Source organism: Zootoca vivipara, chromosome 4 (genome assembly GCF_963506605.1).
Source record: "Zootoca vivipara chromosome 4, rZooViv1.1, whole genome shotgun sequence".
Taxonomy (NCBI): Eukaryota; Metazoa; Chordata; class Lepidosauria; order Squamata; family Lacertidae; genus Zootoca; species Zootoca vivipara.
This window is the reverse complement of record NC_083279.1, coordinates 96,962,739-96,986,145: the sequence shown is the minus strand read 5'-3', so window position 1 is coordinate 96,986,145 and position 23,407 is coordinate 96,962,739. Positions and strand designations below refer to the sequence as shown.

At 42.9% G+C, this 23,407-nt stretch overlaps 1 protein-coding gene across 2 annotated transcripts; it reads right to left on the bottom strand.

Annotated features, from left to right (window-relative positions):
- Positions 1–8,149: 8,149 nt before the first annotated feature.
- On the bottom strand, positions 8,150–22,965 carry LOC118078759 (zinc finger protein 883-like). Of its 2 annotated transcripts, XM_060274031.1 has the most exons (6): positions 22,663–22,965; positions 20,946–21,438; positions 20,683–20,764; positions 20,343–20,425; positions 13,680–13,806; positions 8,150–12,527 (listed from the first exon to the last, which is right to left on the bottom strand). In XM_060274031.1, exons 2-6 carry the CDS (start codon positions 21,345–21,347, stop codon positions 11,269–11,271), a joined length of 1,953 nt encoding a protein of 650 aa, XP_060130014.1. In that variant the 5' UTR covers positions 21,348–21,438; positions 22,663–22,965; the 3' UTR covers positions 8,150–11,268. The 2 variants fall into 2 exon arrangements, with proteins under 2 accessions (XP_060130014.1, XP_060130015.1); XM_060274032.1 differs by lacking the exons at positions 20,343–20,425; positions 20,683–20,764; positions 20,946–21,438; positions 22,663–22,965 and adding an exon at positions 14,638–15,055.
- Positions 22,966–23,407: the final 442 nt, after the last annotated feature.

The following is a 23,407-nucleotide window of genomic DNA, read 5'->3' as shown; positions in this document are numbered from 1 at the left end:
GTCTATGAAAAGGAGAAGGGAGGTGAGGAGGTGGCGGGACTAGGTAACAGCTTCGTGAAAAGGAAAACGTGGTAAAGAGAAGGGAATAGGCGAAGAGGGGAGAAGGAGGTGGTCCGGGAAAAATGGCGATTTTCTGTTCTTGCCAAGCTGCCTGAGTAGACTTCCGTCATCTTTAAGGAAGTGGAAGAACTTTGAGAATTGGGTAGGAGTGCCATCTAGTGGCTATACAACCTAATTACACCCTGATTTCTCACCACCCTCTGAGCTTGTATTTTTGTGACCTTCAATACCTCCAGAGGGAAGTAACGCAGTCCTAGACCCCCTAATCCTGAACTTTGAAATTTGTTGAGTTTGAATGCCTCTGTCCTAAATCTCAGCTTAAAACCAATGGCACAGTAGAGGCCCCACTGAGGAGACTCCCACAAAGGAAGGACTAGGGCTCAGCTGAAAACATCACGGAGAATTTGAAGAAACATAGGACATCTGTGCAAGGGAAATCCAAAAGTAGGGAAAGACGTAGGATTATGGGATCCAAAACCAGAGCAGCGACGGTGGCTGGAAGACGCCAATCTCTTGCGAATGACAATGACCCGTTAGGAGATGTCAAGGAATTGATGACAGAGATGAACAAAACTTTAATTGTTGAAATAAATAAGACCCTAAATGAAAAATTAGATTCCGTAGAGAGCAAATTAGAAAACAACTCCAAGGTAATCTCCGAATTGACGGGACAAATTAAAGAGCTTTTTGGCAAAAGTAAGGAAATGGAGAAAGCTGTGAAAGAGCTGAATGTCAAAGTTAATAATCAAGAGGATAATATAAGCAAATTGACAACGGAGAGTAGAGATCTGAAAAAAACCCAAGAACGAAATGAGAAAGAGAGAAGAGATCTGATAAGAATGCAGGAGGAGTTGGCGGACCAGCTTGCCCTAGTAGAGATGAGGCAGAAAGAACTGATTTTGAGACTAAGAGGCGTACCGGAGAGACAAGGAGAAAGGATTGAGGAGAAATTAGTTAAGGAATTGGCAGAATGGCTATGTGTCAAGGAGGACGACCTGATGCTGGACGTTGACAAAGTTTATCGAGTAAGAGGTGACCGATCCAAGAAATTTAAAGGTCCCGGGGACTGCCTGGTATTCCTAAACTCCGGACTACTAAAAGACAAAATTCTCCAGAGAAAGAAACAGGAACCTCTGGTGATAGAGGGCAAGACTATTGCTATTTTTAAAGAAATCCCAAAGAGGTTTAGACTCAAAAGACAAAAGTATAAAAGACTGACAGACGCCCTAACAACGAAGGGAATTTGGTATGTGTGGGAGTTTCCGGAAGGTCTCACATTTACATTTAAAGATAGAAGAAAAACAATAAAGAGTGTGGAAGACGCAGAAATTTTTTTGGAGAGAGCAGGAAAGGAACTTGTGGGTGGGGGAGAAGGAGGAGAGGAGGAGAATTGAAAAAGTATCAAGCCACTAAGATTTGATTATATGTAAAGTACCGCATTCCTATTGAGGCGATGATGAGATGAATATAACTATTAGCAGTAGAAGTTTTTGTAGTGATTTTCTTCATATTTTTTCTTATTAAGATAATAAAATTGGTTACATCAAGAAGAAGGAGATAATTTTTTAAGAGGAATAAATACACGTACATATAGATACTTGTACACTTAATTTCACATAAAAATAGTAATAATAACATCAGTAATAATAACATCTATAATCTAAGCATGGATCTAAATATTGTGTCGTGGAATATTAATGGGTTAAATTGCAAGCGGAAAAGAAACAGAGTAGAACATATATTAAAAAAAGGGAATTGGAACGTGATCTGTTTGCAAGAAACGCATGTTGTAAAAAAGCATGAAAGGGTCTTAAAGAACGAACGACTGGGGTTGGAGTATATATCGGCCGATAAGAGAAAGAAAAAGAGGGGAGTAGTGACGTATGTAAAGGGGAATCTAAAATCAGAAAAAGTATTTCAGGACGAAGAAGGGAGGGTGGTAGGGGTACGTATCTACTCTCCCAAAGGGAAAGTAATGGTGATAAACATATATGCGCCAAATGGATGCAAATCTGGCTTTTTTTTGAAAATTGAACAATTATTAAATGAAGTGATTGATGGGGATGAAATAATTTTGACAGGGGACTTCAACGGTGTTGTAATGCCCAATATAGACAGAACAAGTGCTACTAGAAAAGGAGGTAAGCTGCCTAAGATCTTCTTTCAGATAACTGATAATTATGAGTTAAGTGATATATGGAGGCTCAAACATCCAATGGAGAGGAAATTTACGTATTATTCTGAGGCTAAGAAATCAGCCTCTAGGATAGATTTGATATGGATCTCCACTGACCTAGCAATATTAGTCAAAAAATGTGAGATAATGCCCAAATCAGTAACCGACCACAACCCGATAATGTTAAAGATTAAAGAGGAAAGGAGAAACACTAAAAGATGGAGAATGGATGATAGGATATTGAGTGACGAGACCTTTGTCCAAAATTTAAAAGAATTGGTTAAAGAATTTTTCCAAATTAATAGAACGCCAGAGATGGATATAACATCGGTATGGGATGCCAGCAAAGCCTTTATCCGAGGGTTGTATATACAGCAGAAAAGCAGATATAAAAGGGATAAACAGGAAAAATTAGAGAAGTTGAAAAAAGAGATTGAAATGAAAGAGAAAGATCTGGGGGAAAATCCGAAAGACAGTACCTTAATGACACAGGTGAAAATTCTACAAAATAATCTGAAGCAATTAATGGATGAGGAAATAGAGAATAGGATTTTGTGGGCAAAACAAAGATCCTTTGAACTAGGGAATAGATCAGGCAAGTTATTGGCCTGGCAGTTAAGGAAGAGACGAAGCGAACAACAAATTATAGCAATAAAGGATGGGGGAAGGATTAAAACCAATCCAGAAGAAATTCAAGATTGTTTTGTGAAATATTACAGCAAACTGTATAAAGGGGAAGGCGTCAGTAAAAAGAAATTGGAGAAATATTTTGACAAATTTAATGGAGCCAAATTAAGTATGGAGGAATTGGAGAAATTAAACGAACCAATCTCGTACCAAGAAATAGACGAGGAGATAAATAAACTTAAGCTGGGAAAATCACCGGGTACGGATGGTTTGTCCGGGAAACATTACAAAGTGTTGCAAAATGAACTCAGAGAAGTATATAAAGCAATGGTAAATGGAATATTAGAGGGAGGAAGGTTCCCCAAGACGTGGCAGGATACATTTGTCACCCTGATCCCTAAAGATAAAGAGAAAAGAGATGAATTAGGGAATTATAGGCCAATTTCGTTGCTGAATATTGATTATAAATTATACGCGGGAATTTTGGCAAATAGGATCAAAGGTGTTTTGAATAGAGTTATAGGCAAAGAGCAACAAGGATTTTTACCCCAAAGAAAGATGTCTAGCAATATTAGAGTGCTGTTAGATATATTCGAATATGTAGATTGGAGCCCTAGCAAGAAAACAGCCTTTGTATTTTTAGACGCCGAAAAGGCTTTTGACAACTTGGCATGGGAATTTATGAGAGAGGCGTTAAGAAAATTAGGAATTATGGGTAGATTTATGGAGGGAATAAATGCAATCTATAAAAAACAAATGGCAAGGCTGATTATCAATGGGGATATCACAAAAGAGTTTGAAATATCTAAAGGGACGAGGCAGGGATGCCCATTGTCCCCTTTACTATTTATATGGGCAATGGAATTTTTGTTGAAGGATATTCTAATAGACAAAGATCTCAAGGGTATTGTGGTCGGGAAAAGTGAGTTTAAAGTGCGAGCATTCGCTGATGACTTAATAATAATGTTGGAGGATCCGGTGGAGACCCTACCTAAATTGAAACAAAAACTATTGGATTATGGGAAGGTAGCGGGATTAAAAGTTAACAATCAGAAAACCAAATTGATGATCAAAAATATAAGGAAGGCGGAGGAAGAAGAAATACAAAGGATTAGCGATTGGGAGATAGTGAAAAGAACCAAATATTTGGGAATAATTATATCTAATAATAATGTGGATTTATTTGATAATAATTATGATAAGATTTGGAGAAAAATAAAAGAGGATTTTGAGAATTGGAAGGGACTAAATTTAACATTTGCAGGAAGGATCGCCGCAATTAAAATGATGATATTACCAAAATTGATATTTTTATTCCAAATGCTGCCGATAAAAATTAAAAAAGACACATTTAAGACATGGGAGAAGGATCTAAACAAATTTATTTGGCAAGGTAAGAAAGCAAGAGTTCAATTTAGGATATTAACAGATGCAAAAGAAAGGGGTGGTTGGGGAGTCCCAAATTTGAAATTGTATTATGCAGCATCCTGCTTGTGTTGGATGAGAGAATGGTTCCTGTTGGACGATATAGAACTACTCAAACTGGAGGGCTTCAGGAACATCGGAGGTTGGCATGCACACCTATTGAAAGAAAAGAGAGAAGAATACTCATCATTTACTAATCATGTCTTTAAGAAACCCTTATTCGATATATGGCAAGAATTTAGAAATTTACTAGAACCTAAAGTCCCCTGGTGGATTTCACCGCTAGAAATGTCAGCGACAAATAAAGAACCTAAAGGGGGCAATTGGCCAACGTACAAAGAACTGATTAGGAAAATTAATAACCAGTATGAGCTTAAACCATATAATCAGATTAACCAATATTGTCAGAGCTGGCTACATTACCTCCAAGTGCAATCCATATTTAGGAAACATAAAGCAGTAGGATTTGAGGAAAAGGGATCAAAATTGCAGGAAATTTTATTAGAAAATCAGGGGAAACAACTGGCAAAAATGTATAAATTTTTACTTGAGTGGGAAATGAAAGATGAGCTAGTTAAACATACAATGATAAAATGGGCTCAAGATATAGGGAGGGTAATTTATGTAAAACAATGGGAAAAATTATGGAGGAATGATATAAATTTCTCAGCGTGCATGGCAATAAGGGAAAATATATGGAAGATGGCATTTAGATGGCACCTGACACCAGCTAAATTAGCTAAAATTTATAGAAATGAACAAAATAAATGTTGGAAGTGTAAAGAGAAATTGGGTGATTTCTATCATTGCTGGTGGGGGTGCAACAAGATTAGTAATTATTGGTCAGATATATACGAAGAACTGAAAAAAATGCTTAAGTTCACATTTGAAAAAAAGCCAGAGATCCTGCTGCTGAGCATGATCCCGGAGGATATACCGAGGGACAGAAGGAACATTCTCCTCTATGCATGCACAGCAGCCAGAGCGCTGATCGCCCAAAATTGGAAAGGAGATAGGATCCCAACCATACAGGAGTGGTATATAAAGCTAGCAGAATATATGACCCTAGCGAAATTAACCGCTTTAATTAGAAAGACACCTAAACAAAATGTAAAAGAAGAGTGGAAATATGTAGAGGAGTATTTTCATAAACAAAAGATCAGCACAAAGTTGGTGATATGTTTAGATTAAGAGGCACAAGTGGATAAGAAATAAAGAAATGGGAAAAGGAAATTAGCTAAATGTATGATAAGAAGGAGAAGCCTAATTGAATTTAATTACGAAATGAAACCGGTTATAAGTGTTTGGAAGTCAAATCTTATTCTGCACTGTTTCTTTTAACCATTTTCATCAACTCTTGCCCGTCTATTTATCTCTTTCCCCCCTCCCCCCTTTTCCTTCTATCCCACTTCATTTCTCCCTCCCGCCCCCCACACCGACTTACCTTAGATACTTTCCTTGCTCGATTCTCTTCCTCTCTCTAGTTCTCTTTCTTTCCGGTTCCTTATATCCAAGGCTTGGAGCATTTAGATTCTTAAGTTTGTTTAGTTATATCAATTGATATTTTTGAATTGTTGTAAAGTTTGTTTTTTCTTATATATATGTATTTTCTTTTCTGTATGTCTTTGAAATTTTAATATGCAATAAAGATCTTTATATTAAATATTTTTTTTTTAAAAAAAAAAAAAGGTTCTCCAAAGCGACACCGTTGAAGAAAGCGGGGAGTCCGGGGGAGACCATAAACCTGGCGGCCAGCAGCATCTCTGCACTGCTGTCCTTTGCCCAAAGCTTTCCCCAGTTCACAGTAAGTAGTTTGCCTTCATGCATTCATTTCTTGGAATACTGGGGGCCAGGATGAGGCCAGAGGTTTTTCCTGCCCCCTTTCCTGATGCTGCCCTTCCACCTCTGCCCAGGAGACTGCAGGGCCAAGGGAGGTCCTCTGGGACAAGGGATTGGGCCCAAGACAGAGGGAGGCCCTTCCTTCCTGGATTGGGGCTGCTTCTTGCTCTCTTGCACCCATCCAAGGTGGGTTTCATAGCATCATCTAACCTGGATTTTTCTTTCCTCTGCAGATGACAGTAATTCAGCTGGAGTTGGCCAGCTTCTGGCTGAATCCAAAAGAAGGTAAGCCCCACACCTTGGAGACAGGGAACTCCCTTGTCCCTTCTTTGCCCAAGACTCACCTCCCAGGTTTTCTTGCTGGGAGTCCTGCAGGACCTGCTCCCTGCCTGGCAGGCCTTTCCCACCTGGCCTGGGAGGGCAGCGCCCAGACTGACTCCAGCTACAAGAAGCGGAGGGGGCTGAACAGACTCTGGGGTTGGGGTCTTGTTGAGGGGTGCTTGCTAGCAGGGGTGCTTCCCGCTTCCTTTGCCCTCCATGGTCTCCCTGCCTGAGCTGACAGAGCTGGTCTCACAGGCAGAGTTCAGGACTCCCCGACTGCTGGTGCTGGACGACTTCAAAATCTGTGCCGAAGCAGCTGGCTCTGGGGTGCTCAGGACCAATGGGGAGGGATGATGGGAACTGTAGTCCAGGAGCTGCTGGGGACCCAAGTTGGGGAAACCCTGCTTTAAAGCAACTTTTGTGTCTGGCCTGCAAAGATGGGACCTGCCCACGTTTATATTTTCTTGTATTTTGTTTTCCTCATGACCTGTGTGTGTGTGTGTGTGTGTGTGTGTTTAAAGAGGGCAAATTGAAAGAGAAATTGTATGGCAAGTTGTGGAAGAATAAAAGGTTGCAGTTGGGGGGAAAAACCACACAAAAACTGGGGGGTGGACTCCTAAAGATTTTATTGGGGGGGGGCAAAGACCCCTAGGCCTTTAAGAGGTGGTGCCTATTCCCTACCCCGTGTCTCAGGATGGTTACAACATAAAAAAAAATAAAAACACAAAACACCACGCTTTAAAAGGGCATTAGCTGTCAAACAGCAAAAGGCCTGGTTAAAAAGGTGCCGATTTACCTGGCTCCTAAAGGTGTATAATGGTTTTTCCGACCTTTGTATGGATTCTTTTATGGGAAGTGAGTTTGGAGCTATCAGCGAAGCTCTTTCAACAGGGGCATCACAACAGGGGGCGGGGGGGCATGCCGTCCCGAGCTCCACTCTGCGGCGGGCAGTGCGCCCTGGCCCTTCCGCACCCATCGACGGTGGCCGCCATCACGGAGAGGCCGCCCCGATGCTGCTGGCTGCCATCCGCCACTCGAGGCTTGGGAGTCACGGGGGCAGGGGCATCTCACGACGCAGCATCACACGACGTCACCATCGCATGTCTACGTAGACGTCGTGCGACGCTGCATCGTGGGGTGGTCCCTCCCCGCAACTCCCAAGTCTCACTCGGCGAGGCGGAGGCCAGTAAAAAGACTTGATTACCGCCGCGGCAGCTGGAAGCCAGTTGCTGCTGCGGCGAGCGAGTCTTTTTTCCGGGTGCTGCTGCCCCGAGCGAGGCATGGGAATCGGGGGGGTTACCCCACAACGCAGCGTCATAGGCATGCGTGCAACATCACGACACCACGCCCTCCGGTTTTGCCGCCCCAGGTGTGCCGCGTGTGTGCAGTCCGTATGGGGCGCCACACGGGCGCCGCCCCCAGTGACAGCTGGGGTAGGAACGCCACTGTCTTTCGACATTCCACGCACTGATAGTGTTTCTCCCCTGTATGAATTCTTAGATGGGAAGTGAAATTGTGGCTGTGACTGAAGCTCTTTCTACATTCCACACACAGTTTCTCCCCTGTATGAAGTGAGAGGAGCGCCGACTGAAGCTCTTTCCACATTCAAAGCACTGATAGGGTTTCTCCCCTGTATGAATTCTTTGATGGAAAGTGAGACTGTGGCTATTGAATTTTATAACAAATAAAAATACAAATCTCTGTTTAAAACAATAAGTTTTATTAATTTCTTTCTTTAGAAACATAGACGTACAACATGCATATATTTCATATTCTTCTCTCTCATAACATTTTACAAAAAGAAAATAGAAAAGGAAAGAATAAAAGAAAAAAAAGAAAAAGAGAGAAAAAAAGAAGGGGGAAGGAAAGATACTAATATAGAAAACAAACAAACAATCTGTATACAAAAAAAGACAAAAAGAAAACAATTACATCTCTCTATATGTACAATCCACACCTTCTTTGTGATAACTTCCAATTATTCTCTCTGTAATCTACATATTAACCTTATTTTATCACACAATTCTGAATTTACATCTACATTCGCCCCCCCCTTAAGAAAGTCAGGTTCAACTTTAGTCTGCCATTAGGATTCTGGGTATACCACTACTATTTAAATACTCATCAAACATCCTCCATTCCTTCTGTGTTTTTTTGTTTCGTTTGTCCTCTTATTCTTCCAGTGGTTTTTGCTAACTGTAAATATTCTATCATTAAAGTTTGCCAATCCATTATGCTGGGTGCATTTTTGTTTTCCCAATTTCTGGCGACCAGGACTCTTGCCGCTACAATTCCATACAATAACAATATTCTTTTTGTGGTTTTAATATCCTCTGGTATTATATTTAATAAAAACATTTCCGGTCTTTTTCTAAATGTGCATTTTAACATTTTTAAAAGATCTTCATAGATGTTATTCCAGTACCTACATATTTCCGGACAATTCCACCACATATGTATTAGAGACCCTTTTTCCAGCACATAGAATATTTATTTTTATACTTCTTGGCTAACTTTTCTGGTGTTTGGTACCACCTGTGCATCATTTTAAAGATGTTTTCTATTAAGTTATAACAGGCGGTAAACTTTAAATCTACCCTCCACAGTCTTTCCCATTGCTCCATCAGGACATTGTAGCCAAGGTCTTGGGCCCACTTCACCATTACTGGTTTAACCTGCTCCTCTTTGAGTTCCCATTCCAACAGCAGGTCATAAATATGTGAAATACGTGAAATGTACTTCCCATCACTCAGTATTAGTTCTTTTTCAAATTTTGATTTTTCCTTTGAAATGCCCATTTTTTTATCCTGATTAAACCTATGATTGATTTGAAAGTATTGTAGCCAGTCCGAAAGGTATTATTTTCTCTCTTCATATTTTTTCAATATTAGCTCATTTTGTTTCTTTTCCAATAAGTCCTGATAGGTGGCGATCTTTATCTCCATATTTAGTGTCTTAACTGTTATAACGTTTGTTGATGATGTCCACAAAGGGATCCTGGGTTCCAAAATTTGTATTTTACCCAGATCAGGTATAATGATTTTCTTACTAAGTGGTTCAGGAAACCCTTGTGGACCTTAACCTTATCGTAAAAGTAGGTAAGAGTGCCAGCCAAATCGATTTTCCACTCCTTCCAGGTCTAATATTTCTGGATTTTTCAAAGTTACCCATTCCTTTAACCAGACTATGCCCGCTGCCGCATGGTACAACTCTAAATTTGGGAGAGCGAACCCCTCCCCCTTTCCTGTCTGTTAGCAGCTGGTACTTTATTCTTGGTCTCTTACCATTCCATATAAACTTTGTTATATCTTTTTTTCCACTCCTGTGTGCGTTTATTTTTTTATTTTTAAGACGGCAAATTGTATGGCAAGTAGCGGAAGAATAAAAGGTTGCGTTTGGAAAAACACACACAAAAGGTGTGTGTGTGGCCTTCTCAAATATTTTATGGGCGGGGGGCAAAGACCCCTAGTTGGTGCCTATTCCCTACACCTACATGTCTCAGGATGGTTACAACATCAAAGCACAACATCAAAGCACAAAACACATTTTAAAAGGGCATTAGATGTCAATCAGCCAAAGGCCTGGTTAAAAAGGTGCCAATTTGCCTGGCTCCTAAAGCTGTATAATGTAGGGTTATCAGATGTCCCTGGTTCCCAGGGACAGTTCCCAGTTTTACCAATCTGTCCATGGCCAAAGATGCCAGCGGCAAGAGGCACTGTGGCCGCTGCTGTTGCCAGTGCGGACGGCTGGGCTGCATTAGACGAGCGGGAACATTCCCCCTCCCGCTCCCACCCTCCTCCTCCTCCGCCTGCTCCATTTGCTGCTGATGCTGCTTCCGCTTGTTTATTGGTGTTTTGGCGGGAACCTTGCCCCGAGGGCTGAGGGGAGACGCGGAGGGTGCCGGCATATGGTTTATGATGTTCCTTCCCAAACGTCCGAATTTGAGAGGGGTGCGGATGCAAGGAAAGGATCGCTGATGGCAGTCATAAAGGCTGGGCGCTTTAATTGCCCGACCAATGGAGACACCATCCTCCCACCTCCTCACTTGTAAATAAAAATAAAAATACTCAACCACATGGCTCCACCCTCTCCCCACACAGTCTCCCTATTGCATTTTTCTCTACTTAAAGTGTCAGACAGAAAATAGGGGAGGTTCATATTATAATAGCTTTCATTATCTATCCGTTTGTATTCCTCATGTGCCTTTTTCTGGGACGATCTGACTCTCTGTCCCCTCTCTACCCCCCCCTTTGTTCCTTCCTTCCTTTTCAGTGACGCTTCCAGGAATCCCAGAAAAGAAAAGGGGGGGCCTGAACCCACGCACCTACCGACCCACACCTCCCTCAGTTCCAACTATCCCATCCTAATTTTGCTTCCCCTTCTCTTTCCCCCTCCCCACCCTTCACCCATAACCAAGGAACCTGACTCTGGTTGCCATGTAAACTACATATGTTTACAAAATGATGCTCCCTACTAATAATCCGGATGCTACTGTCTTTTAACCCCTTGACTGCTGCAAAAGAGTGTCCCTGGATTCATTGAAAAAAACCTGGTAATCTGGTTTTTCCGACCTTTGTATGGATTCTGTTATGGGAAGTGAGTTTGGAGCTCTGACTAAAGCTCTTTCCACATTCCACACACTGTTTTTTCGGGGGAAGACCCTTACGCCTTTAGGAGTTACCTATTCCCTACACCTACAGGTCTCAGGAAGGTTACAACATAATAACACAACACAAAAACACAAAATACCACATTTTAAAAGAGCATTAGATGTCAATCATCCAAAGGTCTGGTTAAAACGGTGCTGATTTCCCTGGCTCCTAAAGCTGTACAATGGTCTTTCCGACATTAGTATGGATTCTTTTATGGGAACTGAGATTGGAGCTCTGACTGAAGCTCTTTCCACATTCCACACACTGATAGGGTTTCTCCCCTGTATGAATTCTTTGATGGGAAGTGAGAGAGGAGTTCTTACTGAAGCTCTTTCCACATTCCACACACTGATATGGTTTCTCCCCTGCATGAATTCTTTGATGGGAAGTGAGACTGGAGCTGTGACTGAAGCTCTTTCCACATTCCACACACTGATAGGGTTTCTCCCCTGTATGAATTCTTTGATGGCAAGTGAGAGAGGAGCTCCGACTGAAGCTCTTTCCACATTCCACACACTGATAGGGTTTCTCCCCTGTATGAATTATTTGATGGTAAGTGAGATGGGAGCTCTGACTGAAGCTCTTTCCACATTCCACACACTGATAGGGTTTCTCCCCTGCATGAATTCTTTGATGGCAAGTGAGAGAGTTGATCTGATTGAAGCTCTTTCCACATTTCACACACTGATAGGGTATCTCCCCTGTATGAATTCTTTGATGGGAAGTGAAAGAGGAGTTCCGACTGAAGCTCTTTCCACATTCCACACACTGATATGGTTTCTCCCCTGTATGAATTCTTTGATGGTTAGTGAGATGGGAGCTGTGACTAAAGCTCTTCCCACATTCGGCGCACTGATAGGGTTTCTCCCCTGTATGAATTCTTTGATGGGAAGTGAGAGACAAGCTCTGACTGAAACTCTTTCCACATTCCACACACTGATAGGGTTTCTCCCCTGTATGAATTCTTTGATGGTTATTGAGAGAGGACCTCTGACTGAAGCTCTTTCCACATTCCATGCACTGATAGGGTTTCTCCCCTGTATGAATTCTTTGATGGGTAGTGAGATTGGAGCTGTAACTAAAGCTCTTTCCACATTCCACACACTGATATGGTTTCTCCCCTGTATGAATTCTTTGATGGGAAGTGAGATTGGAGCTGTAACTAAAGCTCTTTCCACATTCCACACACTGATAGGGTTTCTCCCCTGTATGAATTCTCTGATGGGAAGTGAGATGGGAGCTCTGGCTGAAGCTCTTTCCACATTCCATGCACTGATAGAGTTTCTTTCCGATGAGATTTTGTTGATGGGAAGTGGAATGGCTGTTCTGACTGCAGCTTTCTCCACACTCCAAATTTTTATGTGGCTTCTCCTCTCTGCGGATTTTGTCATGGTTACCTTTGTTCTCGATTTCCAATTCATCACAATCTGCAACGGAAACAAAAAAGGGATTAGAGCCTCAGGAACAAATGGAGAAGAACTGGAGGCAGTTGGGGAGGTGTTCATTAGCTGTGTTTTTTATCATTAACCAACATATTTATTATTAGATTCCATTGAGTTGTTGAATGTTGCTTTGTTTGATGTACAGTAGTGGTCAAAATTGTGGAATACTTTTGGGGAAAAGTGTTTTTCAGAGGGTTGATCGCTCAAAACACTTCTTTTGGAGTAATATCATAAAATTATATGTCAATGGAATGATAATTTAATCAAGAATGCAATCAAATAAAGTTTGTTTAGTTACCCGTATTCTATCAAACGTTATAGCCAAATAACCAGAAAAAGGAAGCACAACTTGCTTAGGTTGACTTTTCTCAGTGTGTTATGTGATTGTTATCAAGTTGGAAGCCGCCCAGAGTTGCTGGGACAGCCAAGCCAGATGGCCAGGGTATAAATAAAAATTATTATAACATCTGCAATGGTACCTTGATTTAAGAACAGTTCTGTTCCGGAAATGATAAAGTTTGTAAACCGAGGTACCACTGTATTATTATTACCTGAGATTTAATAAGCCTAGCTCTTCTCTGGGATGAATTTTTTTTGGCCCAGTCATGGCATCCTCTCCATCTCCAATGTCAGTCGTCTCTTTGGTCAACCCAAGACTGACAGGAGCAAAAACAAAAACATAAAAACTGAAGCTACTTATTTTTCCTAACAATTCTGAAACTGACATTTAAGATGGCCTGGGCAGTTCAGACCAGCTCAGCTGTGGTAGAAAAAGGAATAATTTGAGGAAGATTGTTCAAAGAAAAAAATGTAATTCACTGTTTATTGTGGAGGTGTTAGGTTCCCAGGTGTTATAGGGAACGCTCTAGTGCTCTATGAAAATATATGAGGTTGGAATCCCGTTCGCAATATGAAAAGCCCGCAACATGAAGTGCCATAGCTGCGCATGTGCACAGCACGATTTGGCGCTTCTGCGCATGCGTGAGCGGTGAAACCCGGAAGCAACCGTTTCCGGTACTTCCAGGTTGCCGCCGGACACAACCTGAAAAAAAAGGAACATGAAGCGGACGTAACATGAGGTATGACTGCAGAGGTATTTTTCAAATTTCCAGGCACATATGACGATATGATGAATACCAAGAGAGGCCACAATCCCACGAATCTCCTCCATGACCTCCTCATACAGAGCTCTCTGGTCAGGATCCAGCAATGCCCACTCCTCGTCCGTGAAACAAACAGCGACATCTTCAAAGCACACTAGACCCTAAAAGAAAAAGGGAAATGTCCTCCTCTGAGACAGCAGAAATATGATCTGCTACACAATGCTCTGTTGTTTCCTTCCTGTAAATTGCAGCGGTGTTTCAATAGGATTGCTTTGCTACACATTTTAATTCTGGATGCTTATTTTATTCTGCGTTTTAATTATGAGTGTTCGTCTTTGTGCAAATAGGGGGTACTCCACCTTCTGTTTTTCAAGTCATTCTGCCTACACAAGTTACAGGGAACCAGGCAGAGGGCCTTTTCAGCAGTGGCACGCGCCCTGTGGAACGCCCTCCCACCAGATGTCAAAGAGAAAAACAACTACCGGTACCAGACTTTTAGAGGACATCTGAAGGCAGTCCTCTTTAGGGAAGCTTTTAATGCTCAATAGATTATTGTATTTTAATACTTCTGTTGGAAGCCACCTAGATGGCGGGGTATAAATAAATAAATAAATTATTATTACTAGTATCATGAAGCCCGTTAAATTAACGGGTGCTAGAACAGTGAGCTAAGAAGGACTTCCTGCGAGGCATCATGGCGTGCGCCATGGCACCACGGAGCTCTTGAGGGTGGCTGGTGAGTTCGCGTTGCCTGAGCGGCTCCTGAGCCACCGTGACCGCCGCTGCCATTGCGTGGGTGCCGGGGGGTGCCCGGTGGACCATCCGGGAGGCTGCCACCCCCTCCCCTGCGAGTGCGGCGGGTTGGAATCCAGGACACCCATCCGCCGTTGATTGAGCGAAGCCCCAAGGCCCAGGATTTCCCGCCTCGCGGTGCGCCGGGGCCTCGAGGGCAGAGGGAGAGAGAGGAGGTCGTTGGGGGTAATAGCCCAAACCTTTTTGCTGCTGCGGCCGCCGCTATCGCCACCACTGCCGCGCTTGACCTGAGGAGGGAGAAGAGTCCCTTGGAGAGTGGAGCCTCGGACCTGGCAACTTCCCTGCTGCGGCGGCGGCTGCTGCCGCATCGAGGTCACCCGGCTGCCCAGGGCCCTGAGACTGGGGAGAACCGGGGGCGAGCGCGAGCTGCGTGAGGGAAGGAGGGAGGTCCTGCCAGCCTGGCCCAACTGCCCCGCCATCGATCTGCTGCCGCTGCTACCGCCACCAATACTGTGGGAGAGGTAGGAGGACGGACTGAGGCCGCGAGGAAGCACACGGCTGGGCCTAGGCCCAACCTGAGCCCACTTTCCCGCCAACTAGTGAGGAAGGAGCGAGCCAGAAGCCCAGAGGGAGGCCCACTAGAAAGGCCTCGTTTTTTCCATTTTTTAAATATTTTTTTTAAAAAATATTATTATTAAATTAAATTTTTATATATCTATATATCTATACATATATTTTTTTAAAAAATATATTTTTAATAAAAATTTTATATATATTTAAAAATAAAAATAATTCTTTTTCTCCTCTTCCCCCCTTTTATCCTTAAATTTTTCTTCTACAAAATAATTTTTTCCTTCCCCCTCCTCCTTTCCCCCTTTTGAATAATAATTTTTTTCCCTTCCCCTCTTTAACCAATATTTATATTATTACTACCGTTTATCATCTTTCACCTTTTAGCACCCAACTCTTCTCTCTTCATACATTTTAACCCTTTAAGAAAAAACAAAGCATCACTTCCGGTTTTGACCGCGGATCGCGATTGGGCTAAAAACGGGAGCTCTGCAGCCCCGAATCTTCAGCTGGAAAAGAGGGGGGCTAGCAAGGCTAAGCGGCTCCCCAAAAAAGGACAGGAAGGTGATTCCTGTCTGAGGCGTCGGCGGTTCCCAAAAGATTCTCCAGGAGACCTTCGCAGACTGCAGAAGGAGGGGGAGAAGCTGGGCATTGCGACAGTGAGAGACCAAAAGCCGAAACCCGACGCGATCGTGCATGGTAAAATTCCTTTTAATCGAACCCTTTTAAAAGATACCTCCTGGGCATGAGAGAGAACTTGGAAAATTAAAGGAACGTAAGAAAAATCCCCCCCACTGAATTGGATTTTAAAACCGGATAAACCAATGTGAAAAGTGAGGTGAGGGAAGGAGCGTGATAAGAAATAAAGCGCAAAGCAAGAGACGCCGCCAGGATATGACAGGACAACACAATATAATGGAAAAGCAAAAGAAGTTAAACACAGGAAATGTAAACCAGAGAAGAACTTCAACAGCAGAACATGAGTTGGATCTTAAAGAACTGATTCTAAGCCTTAAAAATGACAGAGGAGAAATCAAACAAGATTTCAAAAATGATATAGGAAAGATTAAACAAGATCTTACAGAAATAAAAAAGGAAATGAATGATAGGATTAAGAACCTGGAAGATAAAGTAGAAAAAATGGAAGGAAAAATGGAGACCAATGAAAAAGAAAAACAAGAAATAAGGGAGCAAATAAGTAGTACAGAAGAAAACTCCAAAAACCAAACATTGGAATCGTCATTGAAAAACTTGGCAAAAGAAAAGAGAGAGGGGAAGAAAGAAACAGAAAAAATAAAGAAAGAACTAGATGAACAAAGGGCAGCATTGGAAGCATCGCAAGATGCTCTCGCGATGATGCAGATGAAATTAAAGGAGAAGACTCTGAGATTCAGGAATATCCCAGAAATACCCAACGAAGTAATAGAAAAACGAATTGTAACTGCTCTGGCAAAATGGCTAGACTTAGAAGAGCTGGATATCAAAACGCGAATAGAGGAAGCTTTTAGAGTTAATTCCAAAAATGCGAAAGCAAATAATTGGCCGGGAGACTGTCTTGTGTCTTTTACAAACATGTGGCTGAGAAATAAAATCCTAGAAATGAAAGGAAAGAAGAAATTGATCATGGAAGAAACTGAGATAATCATCCTAAAAGAAATTCCACCCCGGCTGATTCATAAGAGAAAGAAATATCAATTCTTAGCCAAGCCACTAAAAACGAAAAAAATATTCTTCAAATGGGAATACCCAGAAGGAATGGCCTTCTCTTTTAAAGGAAGATGGAGGAGATTTGACACGCCAGAAGCAGTGGACAGATTTTATAGAACTTATGCTCAAGAACTGGGAAGGTATAAGTCAAAGACAATTAAAGGTAAGACCCCAACGAATGAAGAAGATATAGAAGATTCCAGCAAAGATGAACTAGAAGAAGAAGAAGAAGGTGTGGAAGAGGATGAGGAAGGAGAGGAAGGACAATTGGAAGAATGACTGATATATTCTAAATAAAACCTGATTAAAATGTTAAACCTGCAATTATACTTAAGAGTTTGATTAGATTAATCACTTCACAAGAAATATTTGATTAATGAATTTCCTTCATCTTGCTTAGCATAGACACATGATATTAAGAACAATTGTAATTTTAAATTTAATTCTTTCGCCCCTTTTTTTCTTCTCATTCCAAATTGATATATAACATTTAATAAATATGAACCTAAGAACAATTTCATGGAACGTGAATGGCTTAAATAAAGAAAAAACGGAACAGGGTGGGGCACATACTAAAAAAACAAAATTGGGACGTGGTTTGTCTCCAAGAGACGCACATAAATAAAAAACATGTGAGAGTCTTAAAAAATGATAAATTAGGAATAGAATTTGTCGTGGCAGATACAAAAATGAAGAGAGGAGTTGTGATTTATATTAAAAGTAAATGGAATCCAGAATTAATATGGACAGATAGAGAGGGAAGAAGTGTTATGGTAAAAATGACGATTGAAGGAGAACAATGGTTCTGGGTGGGTATTTACGCCCCCAATGGGAGCAAAACGGCTTTCCTGAAAAGCTTGGAGGCTCAGTTAATGAAAAATAGAGGGAATAAAGGAAATAAGACGAATCTACCCAAAAAGTTTATGGATATTATGGAAAACCTAAATTTATTGGATGCATGGAGGTTTAAGAACCCCATAAAAAAAGAATACACACATATTTCTGCACGCCACCAAACTGCTAGTAGATTAGATACTATATGGATTCCTAAAGAATTGTCACTAAGAATACATAAAACAGAAATAAGACCTCAAACCCTCTCGGATCACAACCCTGTGACCCTCTTGCTAAAAAATGAACAATATCAAAAAAATTGGAGGCTTAATGTCTTTATGTTAAACAATAATAAGACTATCCAGGAAGCAAAAAAATTGCTAAAGGGATACTTTGAGTTAAACTATAAGGGTGAGGTCGACCCCCTAATAGTATGGGATGCGGGCAAAGCCGTGATACGCGGTTATTTTATTTCACAAAATGCAAAAATAAGGAAAGACAGAGAACAAAGAAAAGAAAAACTCCTACAAGAGATTAAAAAAAAGAAAAAATTCTTTATAAAAACCATAATAAGTCAGTAGAACAAGAAGTTAAAATTTTGAGATTGGAGTTTGAAAAAATAATTGATCATGAGATCGAACAACAGATACAATTCTGGAAGTATAAAAACTTTGAATGGGCTAACAAACCTAGCAAATTGTTGATGTGGCAAATAAAAAAAATGAAAAAATGAAAAAATAATCAACAGAATACAATCGGAGGGAAGATATTATTATAAAACAGAAGAAATCATTAAAAAATTTCAAAAATTCTATGAAACACTATATCAAAAGGAAGAAATACCCATCCAACAAATTGATGAATTCTTAACAAAATACCATTTACCAAGAATACCAATGGGAAAATTAATACCACTGAATAAAGAAATAACGATCTCAGAATTATCAGATGCAATTAAGAGTATGAAAAAAGGGAAAGCCCCGGGCCCAGATGGGTTACCAAGAATTCTATAAAGAATGGCAAGAAGAATTACTAATCCCCCTTAGAGATTTAATGAACATAATACTTAGAAAAGGAAATACGCCCCAAACATGGACTGAAGCCCAGATAATATTAATGCCCAAACCACAAGCGGATCTAGACAAACCAGGTAATTTTAGGCCAATTTTGCTATTAAATAGCGATTACAAAATATTTGCAAAAATCCTGGCCAAAAGATTAAGTAATATTTTAGAAGATATAATTCACAGGGACCAGGCGGGGTTTATAAAAGGGAGATATGCAAAAGAAAACATAAGAAGTATCGTAAATATCCTGGAATGTTTAGAGAGTCGGAGATAAGAGAGCATTGATGCAGAGAAGGCCTTTGATAGGGTCTCGTGGCCCTTCATGATAAAAACAATGGAAAATCTAAATTTGGGGGGGAAATGGGAAATGCAATTAAAGCAATCTATAAAACTCAGGAAGCAATAATCTTTATAAATGGGAAAATATCAAACAAAATAAATATTATGAGAGGCACCAGACAAGGGTGTCCTTTATCTCCCATTCTTTTTATAATCACCCTAGAAATACTGTTAAAAAACATTAGAGAACAAGAAAATATTAAAGGAATAACTATTGGCAAGAAAAGATTCAAAATTAAAGCATTCGCGGACGATATAATCATAACGACAAAAGACCCTATCGAAGGCATACCCAGTGCAATTGAAAAGATAAAAGAATATGGAGACGTAGCAGGCCAGAATAAGAAAGAGGGAGAGAAGACAGAAAGGGAGAAAGAAGGAAGGAAGGAAGGAAAGAAGGAAGGAAAGAAAGAAAGAAAAAAAAAGGGAAGCGGGGGTGGGGGTCGCCGCCTTGATTCGGCGCCAGAAAAGAGCGGGAAGGGACCCAGGGGCAAAAAGCATTTCCTGCACAGCGTGAGGCAGCGGGTGTCGGTTTTAGGAGAGATGCGTACAGCCTCCTCAGAGTTGTGCGTGGGGAGAGAGTGTGCGTAGGGGGTGGGGAGAGAGAGCGCGTGTGTGCATCCAGTCTCTGCGTCCAATCCCTGTGTCTGTGGGGCACAGGCGCAGTAGCGCAGACACAGGGACTGGACGCAGAGACACTTGGACTTTATTATATAGGATTGTTGTTGTTGTTGTTACACAAGCATTCCAGTTTGCCTGATGGATGGATCCACTTTCTCCCCTCCTCATGAGCTGCTCTGGAGGTTCCCTCCCAATGCCCTAGAGTCATGGCGAGAGGGAGGAATGGGGGGCAGGCCCCATTTTGCAGCAGCTGGTGCTAGTTAGGTGAATCCAGACCACTATTTGTCCACTGCTTAGAAACCAATTTTAGCATTCAGTGCTCAATCTACAAATAAAATACGGTAAGCCTATTTTGGATGGCCATCTGTCTTGGATGATCTAGCAGAGATTCCTGCAATGCAGGGGGTCTCCTGGCTCTTAGAGACAAGCAGGGAGGGTGGCTTCTGGCAAAAGGAGAGGGAGACACAGGTAGCTCCTCCTTATCCTGACTCACCTCTGCCTCTCAACCTCCCTCCTCCCACTCACCTCCTTCCTCTTTTGCCTCTGATTCTGGACTCCATTCTGCCACAGAGTCTCCCAGCTCACTAAGCCCTGTTAGCCCTTCAGCTTCTGACACCTCCTCTTCCCAGGCTTCCCCCTCTTCCCTCTGACCAACCATCCTTCTTCTACCTCCACTTCTTGGGCTCTGAGCCATCTCCCCTTCCTGGTTCCCCAGCTACATCCTCCCACTATTCCTCTATGCCCAACCAGTCCATGACATTGCTCCATCCCTTGGCCCCTGTCCCCACAAGGCAGCTTCCCCTGACCTGATCTGGTTCCACAGCCGCTGCTTCCCTTCTGCCCCCATGAAAAGACGGATCAGGAGGTCTTACTGGCATCATTCTGTCACCTGCAAGAGAAAAAAGGTAATCAGGACTCCTGGAGTGCGTCTCTAATTACAGATGGGCCTTTGAGAAAGCCTTACCTGTTGAGAGCATTTGGAAGTATGTGCCCATTTCATATGATTGTTGTGCAGAAATACATCTCCCCTCCTCTGGACCCTTGTTCCCAATTGTCTCCCCCCAACCCAAGATGAAAAGAACCCTCAGATGAGTTGGAAAACCAACAGTATGAGACCAAACGGAGACAAACCACCTTCCTCCTTACCCAGTGGCCTCTCTCTGGTGTCCAACGGAGGCCTCTCTGCCTCACAGGAATCCAGGTCCATTTCTGCAAAATGATCCTTTCCCTGAAGAAGAAACAAGGATTCAAAAGAGAGAATGGTGAGAAAAAATAGAAAGAGAATGAGAAAGACTTGAAGGATGTGAGATCTCATTCCATGGATGCTTGGGTCATAAGTAGACCATTATGGGATATTCTCTGTCCTGTTTGGAGCCCCTTGGGAGTATCCAGAGGGAAGTCTCTCTCACCTGCTTTCTCTCCTCTGCCTGACTCAGGAGGAAGCCTTCGGCCAGGGCCACCACCTGGGAACTGGTCTCCGCTCCGCATTCCCTCACCCAGCTCTCCATCTCTGAGGGAAGGACAGCCAGAAACTGCTCCAAGATCACCAGGTCCAGCATCTCATCTTTCATGTGCCTTTCTGGCTTCAGCCACTGGTGGCAAAAGTGGTAGAGTCGGCTGCAAACCTCTCGGGGTCCTTTGGCCTCCTGGCAGCAGAACTGCCTCAACTTCTGGCTCTGCACCTCTGAGCGGAGGGTGTCCTCCTCACCCAGGATTTTCTGCACTGGGTTTTCCCAGAATCCCCCACTGCTCCCAGTTTGGATGGCATGGCCTCTTCCTATTCCAGGGCCAGCTGAGTCTTGCTCATCCATCCGTGCTCTCAGGAAGCCTCTAAGAGATCGGAAGGAACCCTTTGGTCTTCTGCCAAGTTCTGTCTGTTGTAATGAGAAGCTCTAGCAAATCCTACAATTGAAATACATTGTTCTGTTACAGAATTTGTAGGACCGGGGGGGGGGGGTTGTTCCCTGAGCAAACATGGATGGGTCTTGCTGGGAACCAGAGCTGGACTGCACCAGATCCCAGACCATGAGCTCTCTTTTTGAAAAGAAAGAGGAGGAGGAAGAGGAGAAGAAATAAGTCTCTAGCCTTCTAGCAATGCAAAATGTGGAGGCAACTGAAGAGATTTATGTGAGATTAATCAACCTGGTTTCTGCTGCCTTCCACTAAATGCGACTAACAAGGGAATCATTTGTATCTTGTAAAAAATGAATGCTTGGCTCTAGTGGGGGTCCTCACCGAGGGGTCCTCAGGAGTTGCTCCCCACCCCCACCCCCACTCCCCTTCTTCTGTCTCCTTTTCTTGCACTTGGACTCTCTGCCGCTCTCAAGACAGACTCCTGGGGTGGGGTCCCTTTTTCTTTGCTCTGAGGGCCAGGTATGTATCTGGCCAACCCCCTGAAGGCCAAGTGGGTGGGGCAATTTAGGCAGGCAATTTATTATCATTATTATTGTTGTTGTTGTTGTTATTCTGTTAGAAAACTGAACACACACACAGCCATTGATGCCAAGGTCGCTGGAGGCTCAGTGAGTAGCAGCGCCCATTTCCGTCTGGTTTTCCAGCAACAATCCCTTTGGGACAGAGAGGATGTGGTCCTGGGATGCCATGCTCTGGGTGCGAGGGGATTGCTGCAGTGGCCTCCGTGTGGAGCTGCCCTTGGAGACGACTGGGAAACTGGTTTGCAATGCAGCAGCCAGACTATGGGCTGGGATCCCTCTCTTTATTCCTCGCCTTTCTCTCCCACCTTTCCTTCCTTCCTCCGCGTGGGTTTTTTTTTGGGGGGGGGGCTAGTCCACCTCCTCGTCCAGCTTTGGAAAACCATTTGCACATGTTTCATCTGTTGTGCAATGACGCTGAGCGATGTCACACAGAGTTAAAGTCCTAGGGACTCCTTTGTTTGAAGAAGGGAGATTTCGTGGGAGTTCGGGATCCTCTGATCTCCAGGAAGGAGAGCGTTGCAGACCTCGCCCCTCCCTGGCAGGACCCTCTCCTCCCTGACTTGGGGTTGTCCCCCCCCCGCATGAGCAAATCAGCCCCCCCCGGCACCCTCCCCTGCTGCAGCCCTGGGACCCCCACCGTCTCCCCACTGCACTCTCGAGGGGGGGGGGGTTAGAGAGAGAGGATACTCACCAGATCCCAGGAAGGAGGAGACAAAGATGCAGCCCTTGCAGGAGAGACACCAAAGCGGGAAAGGACTGGGGGGGAGGGGCCTTGGCTCTGGAGGACCTGACCTGCTTCCTGTCCTCTCTAGGAAGGCAGCTCGGTTCCCTTTGTTGTTGTTTAGTCGTTTAGTCGTGTCCGACTCTTCGGTTCCCTTTAACCCTTGCAAAGCCGATCTCGCCGTTTTATTATTTTTTAGGGATTTGGGGGTGCAGTTGCCCCCCTGGCTACGCCAATGTCCGGATATCCTTTTGGGGGTGAGGCTCTTGGTTGGACGCTGAGCATCTCCCTCTGTTGGCCGGAAACCAGAGGAACAGCTTGCAGGGAAAAGGAACCTCCTCCTCGAATTCAGCAACCCCCAGCAATGCAGGAATCTCAGCTCAAGCATCCATGGCAGATGGCCGTCCGATCTCCGCTTAGAAACCTCCAAGGAAGGAGAGTCCACCACCTCCCAAGGGAGACCTTTCCCCTGCCAAACTGCTCTTAGATGCCCCTCAAGGCAGCGGGTCCTGAGTTCTAGCACTGCTGAAACCATTGTACTGGCTACCAAGGAGTTCAAAATAAATAAATCTCAGTATCAAAAAATTATTATTATTATTATTATTATTATTATTATTTATTATATTGATCAGATGAGTGTTTTCCTTTCGAAAGAGTCAGGTGGAATCTCCACAGCTGCTAATAGCATAACATTGAAAGGCTAGTGAAATATGGG

Bases quoted from the DNA above. Each gene is read 5' to 3' on its own strand.
- LOC118078759 (XM_060274031.1), bottom strand. From the start codon at position 21,347: ATGGATGAGCAAGACTCAGCTGGCCCTGGAATAGGAAGAGGCCATGCC. The intron at 20,426-20,682 runs GTAAGGAGGAAG...TTTCTCTTGCAG, and splicing joins CACCAGAGAGAGGCCACTGG to GTGACAGAATGATGCCAGTA. The intron at 12,528-13,679 runs GTATTCATCATA...TTTCCGTTGCAG, and splicing joins TGGGATTGTGGCCTCTCTTG to ATTGTGATGAATTGGAAATC.